The sequence below is a fragment of the Clarias gariepinus genome, chromosome 15 (genome assembly GCF_024256425.1).
Source record: "Clarias gariepinus isolate MV-2021 ecotype Netherlands chromosome 15, CGAR_prim_01v2, whole genome shotgun sequence".
Classification (NCBI taxonomy): Eukaryota; Metazoa; Chordata; class Actinopteri; order Siluriformes; family Clariidae; genus Clarias; species Clarias gariepinus.
In genome coordinates this window covers 27079035-27092810 of record NC_071114.1, presented here as the reverse complement: position 1 = coordinate 27092810, position 13776 = coordinate 27079035, and the positions used below count along the sequence as shown (strand labels likewise).

The 13776-nt window shown below is 36.3% G+C and overlaps 1 protein-coding gene across 1 annotated transcript; it reads right to left on the bottom strand.

Moving 5' to 3' along the window:
- Window positions 1–1163: 1163 nt before the first annotated feature.
- Window positions 1164–12692, bottom strand: LOC128542727 (polycystic kidney disease protein 1-like 2). The gene is made up of 22 exons (XM_053512699.1): window positions 12307–12692; window positions 10628–10741; window positions 10472–10546; window positions 10313–10377; window positions 10141–10203; window positions 9880–10020; window positions 9634–9752; window positions 9189–9306; window positions 8841–8972; window positions 7755–7971; window positions 7136–7320; window positions 6800–7030; window positions 6597–6698; window positions 5363–5541; window positions 5128–5262; window positions 4357–4559; window positions 4012–4202; window positions 3397–3532; window positions 3070–3265; window positions 2414–2630; window positions 1850–1934; window positions 1164–1708 (listed from the first exon to the last, which is right to left on the bottom strand). Exons 1-22 carry the CDS (start codon window positions 12647–12649, stop codon window positions 1656–1658), a joined length of 3300 nt encoding a protein of 1099 aa, XP_053368674.1. The 5' UTR covers window positions 12650–12692; the 3' UTR covers window positions 1164–1655.
- Between the last annotated feature and the right edge of the window lie 1084 nt (window positions 12693–13776).

The window sequence follows — 13776 nt, the reverse complement described above, 5'->3', positions numbered from 1 at the left end:
TGTTCAACTTTACATTCATGTTCATCAAACCACTCTGTCACCAGCCTTGCTGTGTGTATTTGTGCATTATCATCCCAAAAACGGCACCGCCTTCAGGAACCACTGGGTGCACATGGTCCTCCAAAATGTTCGCTTGGTCCTCGGCAGTGACGTGCCATGATATTGCAGCTCATACCATCACTGATCCACCCCACATGCTTCACTCTGGGCATGCAACAGTCTGGGTGGTACACTTCTTTGGGGCTTCTCCACACCGTAACTCTCCTGGATTTGGGAAAGTCAATGAAGACTCATCAGAGAACAAAACATCTTTCACATTATCCACTGCCCAAGAATTCTTTGCTGGCAACATTGAAACCGACATTTGTCATTGACATGAGTGACCAAAGGTTTGACTATAGAAGCTCGGCCAAGTACATTGACCCTGTGGAGCTCTACAGATTTGGTGGAAACACAAGAGTTGAGGTGCACATTTAATTCCGCAGCTGTGGTTTTATGTTTTTTTTGGATACATCCCTTTCAGACAGCTTCCTCTTGTGTCCACAGTTACTCCTGTTGGATGTGGTTTGTCCTCCTTGGTGGTATGCTGATGTTACCCTGGATCCTGTGGTTCTTGATACATCATAAAGACTTGCTGTCTTGGTCACAGATGCGCCAGAGAGACACGCACCAAGAATTTGTACTCTTTTGAACTCTGATATGTCACACATAATGTTGTGTGCATTCAAATATTTTAAGCAAAACTGTGCTATTATTCTGCTAATTAAACCTTCACACTCTGCTCTTACTGGTGGAATGTGTAATCCATGAAGTTTGGCCACCAGACTGGTCATATTTAGCCATGAAACCTTCAAGACTGAATTGACCAGAGTTTCAGTTTCATTGTCCAACCCTTGTATGTTATAGCAGCTGTTTTAAAAGTTTGTAATTTAAGTGAGCATCAAAAAAACTCCTCTGTTATCAAGATTTTGGCATTTTTGGCTAATTTGCTTGACTTTCTGCAAATCTGTAAATGCAATAAATAGTTGGACACAAGACTCAAAAAAGATATGATACGCTTTTTATTTCAGGAGTTAAATAAACAGTGACATGGAGAAGGATATTAAACTGATCTGGTAATATGCCACTTCTGTATGAATTGGATATTATTGCACTAAGTGAATGATATATTTACACCCAAATCTCTGAAATGAGAAAACCAGATCGCTTATTCCACTTCGACATTCCCACAAAGTTATGATGCGGTGTTTAATTTCTTTACACGTTCTCATTTTAAACATATAATAAAATATACAGTTTTGCTAAGATTATATATATATAGTAAATAAGTTGCAAAAAAAAAAATAATCTGAGCACTCTGTAAGCAATTAACTAGTGACACGATTTCTGTCAGTTTGAACATGTGCAGTGTAAAAGTATGGCTCGGATTTTGATGTTGCATTTTAACCACTTAGTTATTGATTTCAAATCCAATGTGTCACTTTACAGGTACTTACAGGTTGCACTGTATTTTGCATGCATTATGGGGTTTTAGAGGAAAAATAAAGGCACATATAGTACACATTTATGATACAAAAGATAAAACCTCCACCCATATCATGTTTACTTCAAGAGTCAGTTTAGTTCAGTTCTTTTGCATTGGTTCTTCTTATCATCTAGGCCTGGTGCATGTGCCGTCCACAGTATTCCTCACATTTTTCTTGTTTTTCTGCAAAAATAAATGTGATCCAATTAAATTATTATTATTATTTTTTAAGAATTGCAAATATTATGAGCCCTAACTGTCCATCCGAATAGTTCCTGGCATCAAAAATATGTCTAGTTGCATGCATTTTGCTTTAGGTCTTACCGTCTAGCAAAATTTCAACCTCCTGGTCATCGTCGACTGTCACCGGCCTCAGGATGAGCGCGAAGAAGATGGCCAGACCGACAACCTGTCATTTCAAACAGCATCCAAGAGTTAGAACATGCTTAATGTCAATACATTGCATGTAGTGATGACTCATATGCAGATTTCATTACTGATGTACATAGTGATGTGGTCTCTTTATGTACTTCCTTGTAGTGATATCACTATATACAATGTATGCACATATGAGATCATTACTGATGTCATTACTGCGTATGCTAATACCATCACTGAGGCACTGATATTATTACTCAGTTCATTACTGACATCAGTATGGAAATAAGTAATAATATTAGTGCCATTAATGAAGTTCTGATATTACTGCATATGATGTCAGTATGCATGTACAGTATCAAGGAGAGGTGCTTTAGTGTTACTACTGAATACACTGAATGAACTGAACTGGTAGCTAGAGCACTTAATTAATCACACCGGGTCATTACAAGTCATTACTGGAGCTAGTGATGTGATTAGATGATGAGTGAGCAAAGTGTTAATGATCACCTTCAGAGGCTGGATGATGAAGATGCTCTGGAACATGGACAATGTGAGGGTGATGACCCATTTAGTGGACGAGTCCTTTCCATACTGAAGGCCGTACAGCAGGGTGAAGAAGGTCGAGATGCCGCTTATGGCAAGGAGGAGACCCCAGCCGATAAAGACGAACCACCAGGGCAGCTTGCAGCCGGATTTTTTCGGTTTATCTTGTACAGGCACGAAGCTGGAAATGAAAAATAGATGAATGAAAAAAAGTATTTTTTTTGTTACAAAATCTACTGAAAATCCATCTTTTTGTCCAAAATACAGTACGTTTTTTAACAACATTTAAAACTCAAAGCTTTTTTCAGTAAAACTAATGGGAAAGGTGTGCACTGTTCCACTGTCATAAAAATAAAATAACATAGACACATAACAGGAATAGATTATTTTATTGTACTGTTTTTGTAAAAAAGGATCCCTCAATTATACAATGAAGCCTTCAGAAACCCCTAAAGAACCTGCTTTTCTAAGAATTCATGTCATATTTGTGGCACAAATTCCACATTTTTGGTAATCGAACCTAGAATTTTATTTAAAGCTAAGCAATCTTGATACTCTTAATAAACATTATTTTTTGTTCCACTGGATATTTAAGTGTTTGTAGATAGATTAGTTCATACCACTGCACTGGATGAGTGCTGGTCAATGCCTCAGACTTCTTCAGCATCATGTTCACCGTGCTCTTGGCCAGATCGAGATCCTCAGGATGAGGAAACACTTTCTCTCCGGCACGTTCCAGTAACTTTGACAAATGGCATGAAGTGTGAAAGAGAAAACGGCTACAGTGGGCCCAGTGCTGATCCCCGACTGTCTGGCCTGAGTGGACGTAAATGTAATTACTGTAGTTTTATGTTCTATTCACACACCTGTAACAAACCTATCTGGAGATGAGCTCCTTCCTAGAGATGTGATAAGCCTGTGAATAGACAGTATTCGATAATGCTTACCTTGTATATTTACAACAACGTCATGCATTTGATTAAGCGCAGCAAACAGGTCTGCGGTGGTCTCAAGACTTTGCGACATGGCAATCACGCAGTTCTTGGGACTTTTGCTCAGGAGATTTACAATATCTTGTGTGTCCTGAAAAGATGACAGTAATGTACATAAGATACTATGGATGCATGCAAAATTTTGCATTCCGTTAAAAACTTTTTTAAAATGAGGGTAAAGAAAATGAATGCAACATGCAACAGTTCAAAAGTTTGCATCACCACCTCATAAATCTCCAATATGATTGAATTGATAGCTTATACACTCTTATACCATGATTATGAAAGCATTTTTCTTTGGCTATAGCGTTTTTGCCTCACAGTTCCAGTTTCAACATTCTAAATTTCTCATAAAAAACATGGCTGCCTTCTGTCCAGTAAACTCAGGACCCACCATAATACTAAAGATTTTTTTTTCTTATCTCATTGGTAGGATGCAAACTTTTGCACTTATCATGAAAATTTAATCTTTATTTAAATTTATCTTTATACAACATATAATAAAAGCAAGCACGTAATGATATATCATTAAATCATCTACAATAATTCAAAACCATTTGACTTGAGGACCTTAAGGATAGTCTGCATGGAAACAACAGAAGATTTGTCGCCAGTGCTGGTTTTGGACTTTTCCACATCTTCTTTTTTAATACGAGGCTGTATACTGCGGAATATGGTGACGATGAGGATGTTAATGGGGAACATGAGGAGGGCACTTTCCACTGCTACCATGATCTGCTGCCAGGTGAGTTGAAAGTCAGCTGTTGAAGCAAAGAACAAGGTGTTACATTAGATTTGCGTTATAGATCTAATATGTGTTATCTGATCTAATATGGATTGTGTTGTCTAATGTGGACTGTGTAGTGTACAGAACAAAAATGATATAAGACAAGATTATAAAATGTGGATCAGCACCTATCTTAACGATGACAGGAGATTCTCCATCTTTGGGAATGTTCCAGAACATGATGTTAATGACCATGGTACACAGCAGCAGGCACATACAGCAGGAGACTCGCTGCACTCGGGTGAAGGGGCTGTGGCGTGGAGGATTCACAATAGACATCCAAATGTGCTCGTCTCGGAAGCCAGTGGATGTCCGAGCGTGGAATAAATTGCTGTGACACAGGGAACGGTTGTGTGAGTCTCATTATTATAAATAAAGGTTACATTTGGAAATGTCTAAAGGAACCGTTAAAGGGTGCATGTAGAACCTAGACTGGTATATTTGTATGTGCTTTAGCATAATGTGGAACTTTAGAATCTTTGTCTGTGGATTTACTGATTGTCCAAAGAATCCATTTCTCCTTTGAAGAACCAACAAACATTTACTTAGAAACCATAAGAACAAATATGATGGCTCCATCAAAAGCCACGCATCTGTACTGTCATTGAACCCAACTTTGGAATCCTCTTTGAAAATCCCATCGGTCTCTGTTGATTGTGTCCTACTGTGTGGTTCATCTTCAATGCTGATTTCCCCTTCTTTAAAATTTTTGAGCATTTTTGAGAGTGGTGCAGTTGCATTGCTTTTGATGGAGACTGTGTTAAGCAGTACCTTTGCGTAGAGGAACATGTGCAATTTAAAGTTCTACAGCCCAGGGGGGGGAACTAGTCACACAGATGGAACTTTTTTCATGTAAATTTCTAAAATAATAACCAATTATACGTGAATTATCTCAGTACCCAAAACTGGTGATCTCGTTCTTCTTCGCTGGGTTGAAGGTTCTTTTGTCGCCGTTACCCTTTATCCAGGTGTTGCACAGGAAGTGCCAGATCTGACGGGTCTGCAAGTCCTGCACTATCACCTTCTGTACATACCTGATGGAAAACAATTTGCTTTCATCAATCACCATCATTTAGCATTGACTTGTTTTAGCATTAAAGTACTATGTGGAAATAGAAAAGAAGACATGTTCACCAGTCTGGATCTCCTCCAGTGTTGTCATGCCACAGTTTAAGGCTCTGGAGCTCTCCAAGTGGGAACGGAGTGCTAATCATAAATACGTCCACTCCTCCTTTCTCAAATGCAGGCTGATCCGGGTAAGTTAGGTGATGGATGTCGCTCTCGCCATCAGTGCCATCCATAGACATCATAACCTGTCCAAAACACACACACACACACACACAAAAAGGTCTTAGTCTTAGTGTCAGCTAAAAAATATTTTTAGCGGTTTGGAAAAACCCATCATATGGCTCTGCAGCTGAAAATGACTTTTTACTTTTTCTTGTATAACTATGATTACATGGACATTTCTTCAATCTAATTATTTTCCCCGATTTTCCCTAATTTAGTCGTGTCCAATTCCTCCCTGTCACTAGGGGGCTCCCACATTAAGGCTACTATTACCACTCAGTTGGGAGGGCCGAAGACTAGCACGTGTTTTCTCCGAAACACTTGATGCCAGCTGACCGCATCTTTTCAAACTGCTCGCTTACGCACCAGTAGTGGCGGCGTAACACATTTGTAGGACAGCGCTATTCGCTCCTTCCGCGAGCTCACAGACGCCCCTGATTGTAGAGCCGTGGTAGAGCCATGATTAATGTGGGAGCACGAAGTACCTCTCATCCCTCCCCTCTGAGAGAGCTTCGGCTGTGAGAGGTTACAGCATCACCAGCGATCTCCGGATGATAGAGCGAGCACTCCACCACTGCACCACGCGTAATTGCCGATTTTAACTTAAATGTGCATTTATATGCTTAAAGCATTTAATCAGAATATAAAATTTTTGGCATGCGCGAAGTGGCTTTGTCGCTGTGAGCTTTTGATCTCCTGGAAATATAAAAGAAAAGAATTCAAGAATTCAGAATCTATGGTTGGTTGCATGCTTTATTTGTGTTTATAAATGTGAGCCAATCAGTGCTCTTTCCTCCCTTGGAGACCCAGTGGATGAAATTCTGAAGTAAAGACGGGTAAAGCATGTACACGCCTAACATTTATTCATTGAATAGATTATCAAAAGTTTACACAACCCTCTTGTTCTGATTGAAATATTATTTCGATCGGACCGGATCGGATTAGATTGTTCCCATTCCGGTATTCTGATAGACATCGGGTTATGGGTTAAATAACTCAATGATTAAAAAAAAAGTCAGAATTTCTAGTTTTTAAAAAAGGATAAGCTTCTGTGACATGACAAATCACTTGTACACACCTTAGCCGTGGTTCCCGCTTGCTTCCGGTTTCCTGTCTGTACATTCACCATGTAGTTATAATGAGCGCAGGGATGATTGTCCTCCAGCAGCATTACCTTGCGCTAAATGGATACAGAAAGAAAATATTCTCATCTATGTCTGTCTCTGGTTAGTATTATCATAACGTCATTTCATAAGACAATGTGACAAAAGTAGTATGTACCGTTCTCTGGGCTTTCTTGTCAGCGTACCAGGCCCATACCACGAGGATCAGATAGAGGAAGAAAAAAGCACCAAGGACAGCGGCGACCACGTAATTTTGGTTGATGGTGGCGAAAAGCGCAGCTGTTTTTGACAAGTCTATTGGATTGGGCATCACAAAAAAGCTGCTTCCGTAAAAAGTGTTATGGTTACACAAGCAATGCGTCATGTTGGGTTCCGTTTTGGGACCGACCTGTGTGAAAGAGGTTACACAGAGATGCACAATGTTATCTCTAATCACTAGGACTTTAGTGTTTAGATTTTAAATTTGTAGTTCTGTGAATTTTTTCTTTTTTACCCAGCATCCATCTCTGCTCCAGTCGTTTAAATCGTTATCCCAGTACACACACTTAAAGTTCATGAGCGAGACACTGACGTTCACTGGAACACTCGATGTGTAGTTGTGCAGCGTTATGTTCACATACATAGTCCCTCTGCTACCGTTGAGCATCTCGGGGTGGATGATCCAGCGATATTTATCACCTGAACGTGTAGCAGTGAGAAAGCGGAAATAAAAAAGCTAAGTTGCAAAGCGGATCGTGTATAAGGATGCAGAACAATATTATTACTGATAAGGAAGTCGCATTAATGATATATATTTAACAATCAAGACAATTTTGTACTGCAGCAATACTGTGGAAATATTGTTTTTAATCTTAATATTAGACTGTATTGTTATATCATATAACATTTGACAAGGAGGAAACATCCTTATTCAGTAGACATTTTCAATTCCAGGTTCTTTTCAGGGTTAAATAAAAGGGCTTGTAAAACCCTGGAGACATTAACTACAATCAGGATTTTAGAAAATTCAGATTAATAGTTTTGAGGCTCTATTATTTTCAACTTTCGTCTAAAAGCAAATCTGTTTCTTAAGTGAAATGTCGAATGAATCCCCCCCCCACAACACTCCTTACTGCGGCCAGTCAGGATGGTACGGAGACTGCTATTGGTTGATTGGTAGGTGTGAGACAGGGACACCAGAAGAGAGTAGCTTGTATTTTGTGGCAGTGCAGTAACAATGACAGTTGAGTTCGGGTCCGTGACGTTGAAGGATGTGATCAAAGCAAACCCGTATTTCACAGGTGCACTTTTAAGTTCTGGTTCAGGGGCATTGTCACGTGGCAGAAATACCTGGCCAAAGATAAGAATGCATTACACGTCATAGGATTAAGCAATGCTGAGCCAGTGAAGAATAAAGATAAAAGATTCTTTACTTAGCCAGTAAAGATGTGAGAAATTTACATACAGTACATGGTCTATCAAGACTTCACATTTTGTGTACATTTTTACACATGATTATGATTTTTGTGATTTTTTTCTCATTTTTTCACATAATTAATTGGCCTCATGTGTGCTTTTGCACATGATTTTGACATAAATCATTTATTTTTATCTGGCTTTTTTTACATAATTGTTTTTTTTCCATATGATGATTCAGTTTTCACATTTATTTAGCAATATTTATTAGGTTATTTTATATTTTATTTTAATATAATTTAGATTTATTTATAATCATTTAAATAATTTTTCACATGATTTGTTTGATTTGATATGATTCTTTTTTCATGTGACTTTTCACACAGTTTGTTTATTTTGTCTATGTTTCCATATGATTGAGTTTTCAGATTTATCTAGTATAATTTCTTATTATTAAGTTATGTTTCACACATTAATCTAATGTAAATGTTCACATGATTTATTTATATAATTCTTATAATTATATAAAATATATTTATGTTATAATTTTATTCATTTTTAACATGACATTTCCTTCTCAAGTGCTTTAGCATGTGATTTTAACGTAATTTGTGTTTTTTTCTTGATACATTCTTTCAACCTTTATTTTACTAGATTTTTGTTTTCCTTTGTTTTTTTCCCCCCCACATGATTCATTGAGCTCGCATGTGCAAGGTCAGGGGATAGCATGTTTGAGCTTTTTCTTTAATTTTGAGGTGTGTAATGTGAAACGAATGACCTGTAAAGAAGTCACAGGAACTCACTTCTATGAAACTTGAGAGATTGCTGAGTTTGACAGTAGATGATGCATCATTCGTGATTGACAGGCTGCAAACAGTTCCGGTGATGCTAACGTTTGATTGGCCAACCATTGGGTTTGATTTATAACCAAACAGCTGGACAGAAAAACAAACAAACAAACAAAACAATAGAAAAAATAATATATATATATACACATTTGAATTAAAAAATGGCAAAAATGATAAAGCTTGTGTTAGATTTTAGGTTTGTTAGTGATACCATATCTTTCTCAGATAACAAAAAAATCTGAAAATCTGTGCTTCTTACATACACAGGCATAACAATAAAAGTCTATTATTGGCTGAACAAACCTGAACGCTGACAGGGGTAGCTGGCATCTGTCCCTTTAATGTATCAAAACTTGGAAACTGACAAGCACCATCGGCCATGTTCCCAAGTGTCATGTTCTCCAAATTTTTTGGTTCCTGTCTTTAAAAGAGAAAGAAAAAAACAGTTGAATATGAGACATAATTGAAAAACCTATATAAAAAATTGTTTATTAAGTGAGCAAGTAAATGGTAATGGTCATATGGCTTCATAATACTATTTATTGCATTAGGTTTTTACCAACAGGCATTTAAATTCCTAACTAAGCTTTGTTAAAACATCTTACTGTAAGTGTCATTAGCCTTAAAACTAAAGCATTATGAGCACCTTCCCCAAGGTAAAAAAAAAAAAACTATTTTAAAACAAGAGCTCATGTGTGTGTGTGTGTGTGTGTGTGTGTGTGTGTGTGTCTGTCCAAAATACACCTACTGTGTTGTAAAGAGTGTCCCCTCTATGAAAGGCCAGGCGTATACTTGATTAGTTGCTTGCGATGTCAGTATATTTATCTGCATATAAATCTGGGAAGCTAGAATAATCAGCTCCTCAACCTGTTTGGTTCAAAAACACACACAAAATAAAAATAAAGAGGGCATAATGGTGATTGAAATATTGTTATGTGCATGGCCACAAATTCTTTCTCTCTCTCTCTCTCCCTCTCTCTCTGTCTCTGCTTACATTTTCTGGGGTGATATCTGAGTCACACTGTTCAGAATTGTGTGAAACAAGGCCTGCAGTACAGTTTACAGTGAGGTCCTTCTCTGCGCCTATTGATTTCATTGCCTTTAAGGTTTTTAGTATATACTCAAAGTACTGTTTCTGTAAATTGAAAAGAGACAAAGTCAGTTCATAATCATGTTGACAAATGATTTCTTCTAATCAACACTAAAAGAAAAAAAACATTTTAGAGATGACTCTGAGTATTTGGAGACATGTCACCTTTGCAGAAAAATCCATCACCATCGGGTCATTTGCAACATGGTATAATATTTGATTAGCAGCCTGCAAAGCACAAGACAATTAATGCTGAAGAATATGAGAATTGTGCAATATACATTTAAAGAAATGTATTTTATGTTTTATTTAATGTTTTTAAAATAAAATTACTGACAACAAGGACGTCTGTCAATTTTGTTGCTGATGCTCCTGTATTCATTTGCCCTAACAAGCCACTGACTGAAAAGATAAAGAAATAACATTTATTTTTATATAATCTGTTCACAGATTATACAATCTCAATAAAAATTAATGTCAAGTTGTATCAAATTACTTATGTTGTCTGTGCTCCTCCGAACCCGAATGCTCCTCTCTGTGCGTTTATTTTCTTTTTTATCTGCTTGTAAATCTGTTATGCAACACATTGTGGATTTAGTTTTCCAAGTGACAAACAATCCATGTAAAAAGTGTCATATGTAAATGTTTTTACCCTGAGTACACAGGTAACTGAAGGTCATATTGCAGTAGGGTGTGGTCACTAGCTGGAAAGGATCCATTATTAAGTATGTGCAAGACTGTAGACCAGGTTGAGGAGTAGGCATTGCTGTATGTTTAACATAATAAAAAACAATACTTTTTTAATTTACTGAGCAAAAATAAGAGAAGTATTTATGGCAGAAACAGTAAATAGGGTTTTAAGTTGTAACTCCTATACTTGCTGCTTATTTAGTTTATCCTAAAGTGCACTATAATGTACATGTATTTCTAAACAAAGTACAATAAATAAAACATATACAGGATGTCAGCCAAAAGACATTTAACGATTATACTCAATTTATTGCTATATATATTATAATATAATTAACATTATATTAATACAATAAATATTATACTATTTCTATAATATTTTGTTATTAATAATTCTTTGTACATAAGCTTTTAAAAATACAATTTTTTGATAAAAATTTTGATCTTTACAGAGCCAAATATTTTTTATTTTTTTTTTTATTTTAAAAATGTCAACAAATAAAGTGTGATTTTTAAATAGACAAGTTAATACTATTTGGAAGAAAATGTCAAACAGCTTTTTTTTAAAGCAGCACTATTACATTACTGGGAAACCTTTTTTCCTATTGTGATATATATAGTATACTGTACAGATGTATTTTGCATTTTCTCATACCGCCCAATCATATATCACCAAATAATCGTGACTATTAATATCATTAGCTCAAATATTAAAATATCACTTTAACACTGCCTAAACATTCCTTCTGACATTTTGTTTCAATTCTGCTAGACTTTGTTCAATTTTTTTTTTTTCCCAAAAAGATTTTTTTGTTAATTTTGGATCATAGATTTATTACAGGATCAACCCACAGTTTGTTTAAAACAGTTTGGAATTCTTTTGTTTTTTAAAACATCACAGAAGTGTCAAAATATTTCCTAAATATTTTTTCCTTTTTAATTAGTGACAGAGGTCTATGCAGGGCCATTTTAAATCTCACTATCATCCCAGGGATGTACATTTTTGGTTCGATTCTGTTTAATTTAATAGTATAAAAAATGCTTTTTAAACCACCTCATTATATTAAAGCAGAGAAGATTGATCAACAAAGCAGCTCTTACATAACATTTTTTCACTAAAAAAAAAAAAAAAGAAATCCTGGGTTAAATCCTTAGCTTTTAGCTATTGACATTATGTCTATTTTACTAAAACAAATCAGATTTTTAATGTACTTATTTTTATTCGATTAGTTTAACCTAACCTAAAACCTAAACATACTAGTTTAAAACATTATTTCTTATTATTAATTTTCGTTCAGAATTTGGGTAGAAAGTCTGTCTTTAATTTACATAAACTATACACTATTCACAATTTTTTTAAGTGCTACAATTCTTTGCTGCGGTCCCAGCTTTACTCAACAGTCCTGAAAATATAAAGACTTTAAGGATAAAAGGTTTAAAACTCAAGTATGGTATTAAACTCAAGAAGGACATAAGGGACAGTTGATTTCACATGGACTTTTAAAGAAATCTCACCACATGCATGTATTTCTAAAAAATTTAAAAATAAATCTGATGTTAAACCCTATTATAGTTTTAAACTATCCTGTGACATCAGATACAAACTGCTGACAAACTGGACAGGATTTTCCCCTTACTCACCTGTAATATCTACACATTCATCGTAAGATCCTGTCAAACCACCATCGATCCACCAGCCTGGAGCAGCGCTGCCATGTTCCTTGAACAATTCGGAAAAGAAATTCTTGATTTCACAGTCCAGATAATTCAGAAGTTTCCCTCCTCGGGCCGAGCAGTCTTCACTCGCCTGTCCCAGTGAGTGTGGCTTTATGACAAATTCGTACAATACATCCTGGAAAACTGCTTTTTTGACATGTTGCTTGCCTAGTCCATCTCGGGACGTCTTCAGTGTCACGGCGTAGACAGATAAGAGAAAAGTCCCTAAAATCCCACAATAAATGCAGAGGTGCCTTGAGAAAGGCATTGTGGAAAGAGCAGAAAAATGAGCAAACCTCACTTTCAGTCAAGATTGCGGAGACTGAAAAGCAGGTAGCTTCTGTCCATCTTAGGCAAATCGGGGGCAACTATCTTTGTGAAAACAGTGGAGGTGAGCTAACTTCCTGATTTTCATTAGGAAAATGATAGGAGACACTCAAACTACATGCAAAGTCTGATTTCAGCTGGACTTTGCTTGAAAGCTAGTCTTTTGTATGGCGTAGACAATACAAAACAAAATAATATATATAGACTGAACTGAAGTGGAGAAAGAAATAGAACAATTGCTTTTGGCTGATTGGTGGCCTACTCGGGCAGAAAGGAGATTCACAAATGGATGAATTTATATTTAAAAAAAGGCAACAAACAGGATACATTACATTAACATTGCTGATTATTCACTAAACATCCATTGTGTGACACATAATATGTCGGTGTTTGAGCCTCGTTCATGAACTGTCATGTTTTTCTTAGTTTTTTTTTATCTAAGATAAAAAGTGTAACTCAGAATTAAGCTCTGCCCTCATAAACATTCAGTAAGATATCTTATTAGTGTACACCATAATTACAGTATATTACACCTAAAGATTCAGTTAAAGATATGCGATATCATCCCTCTTTCATTTCTAGCTATAGATAACCTTTATATTTATATGTGACACATAATTGCTACTAAAATCATTTTTCAAGAAACCCAAAATGTTTTATCTCAATTGTTTACACCACAGCAACAGATGACAGATTTATAGTGATAAAGTTCATTTACTTGTATTTATTATTTAAGACATATCATTGGCAAGGAGGTTCCAGTGCTTCCTCCTTCTCTGTACTGCACGTGACGTCAATGATGCGCACATCTGCGTCAGGAAGTGTCCGTGCATGCCTGCGATCGTTTGTGTGTGTGCGTGTGTGTGCGTGTGTGAAATATGATCTTATTCAATACAATTTCATTTTATTTATAGAGCACTTTTAACAATGGTTGTCAACAGTGGTTTCCGGAATTCAAAAAATGAAATGATGGAAATAAAATATACAGAAGAAAAAGTATAGAGTAAAATGACCCTAATGAGTTAGAGGGTGATGGCCTACGTAGCTTTCTGTCAAAACTGACTACAA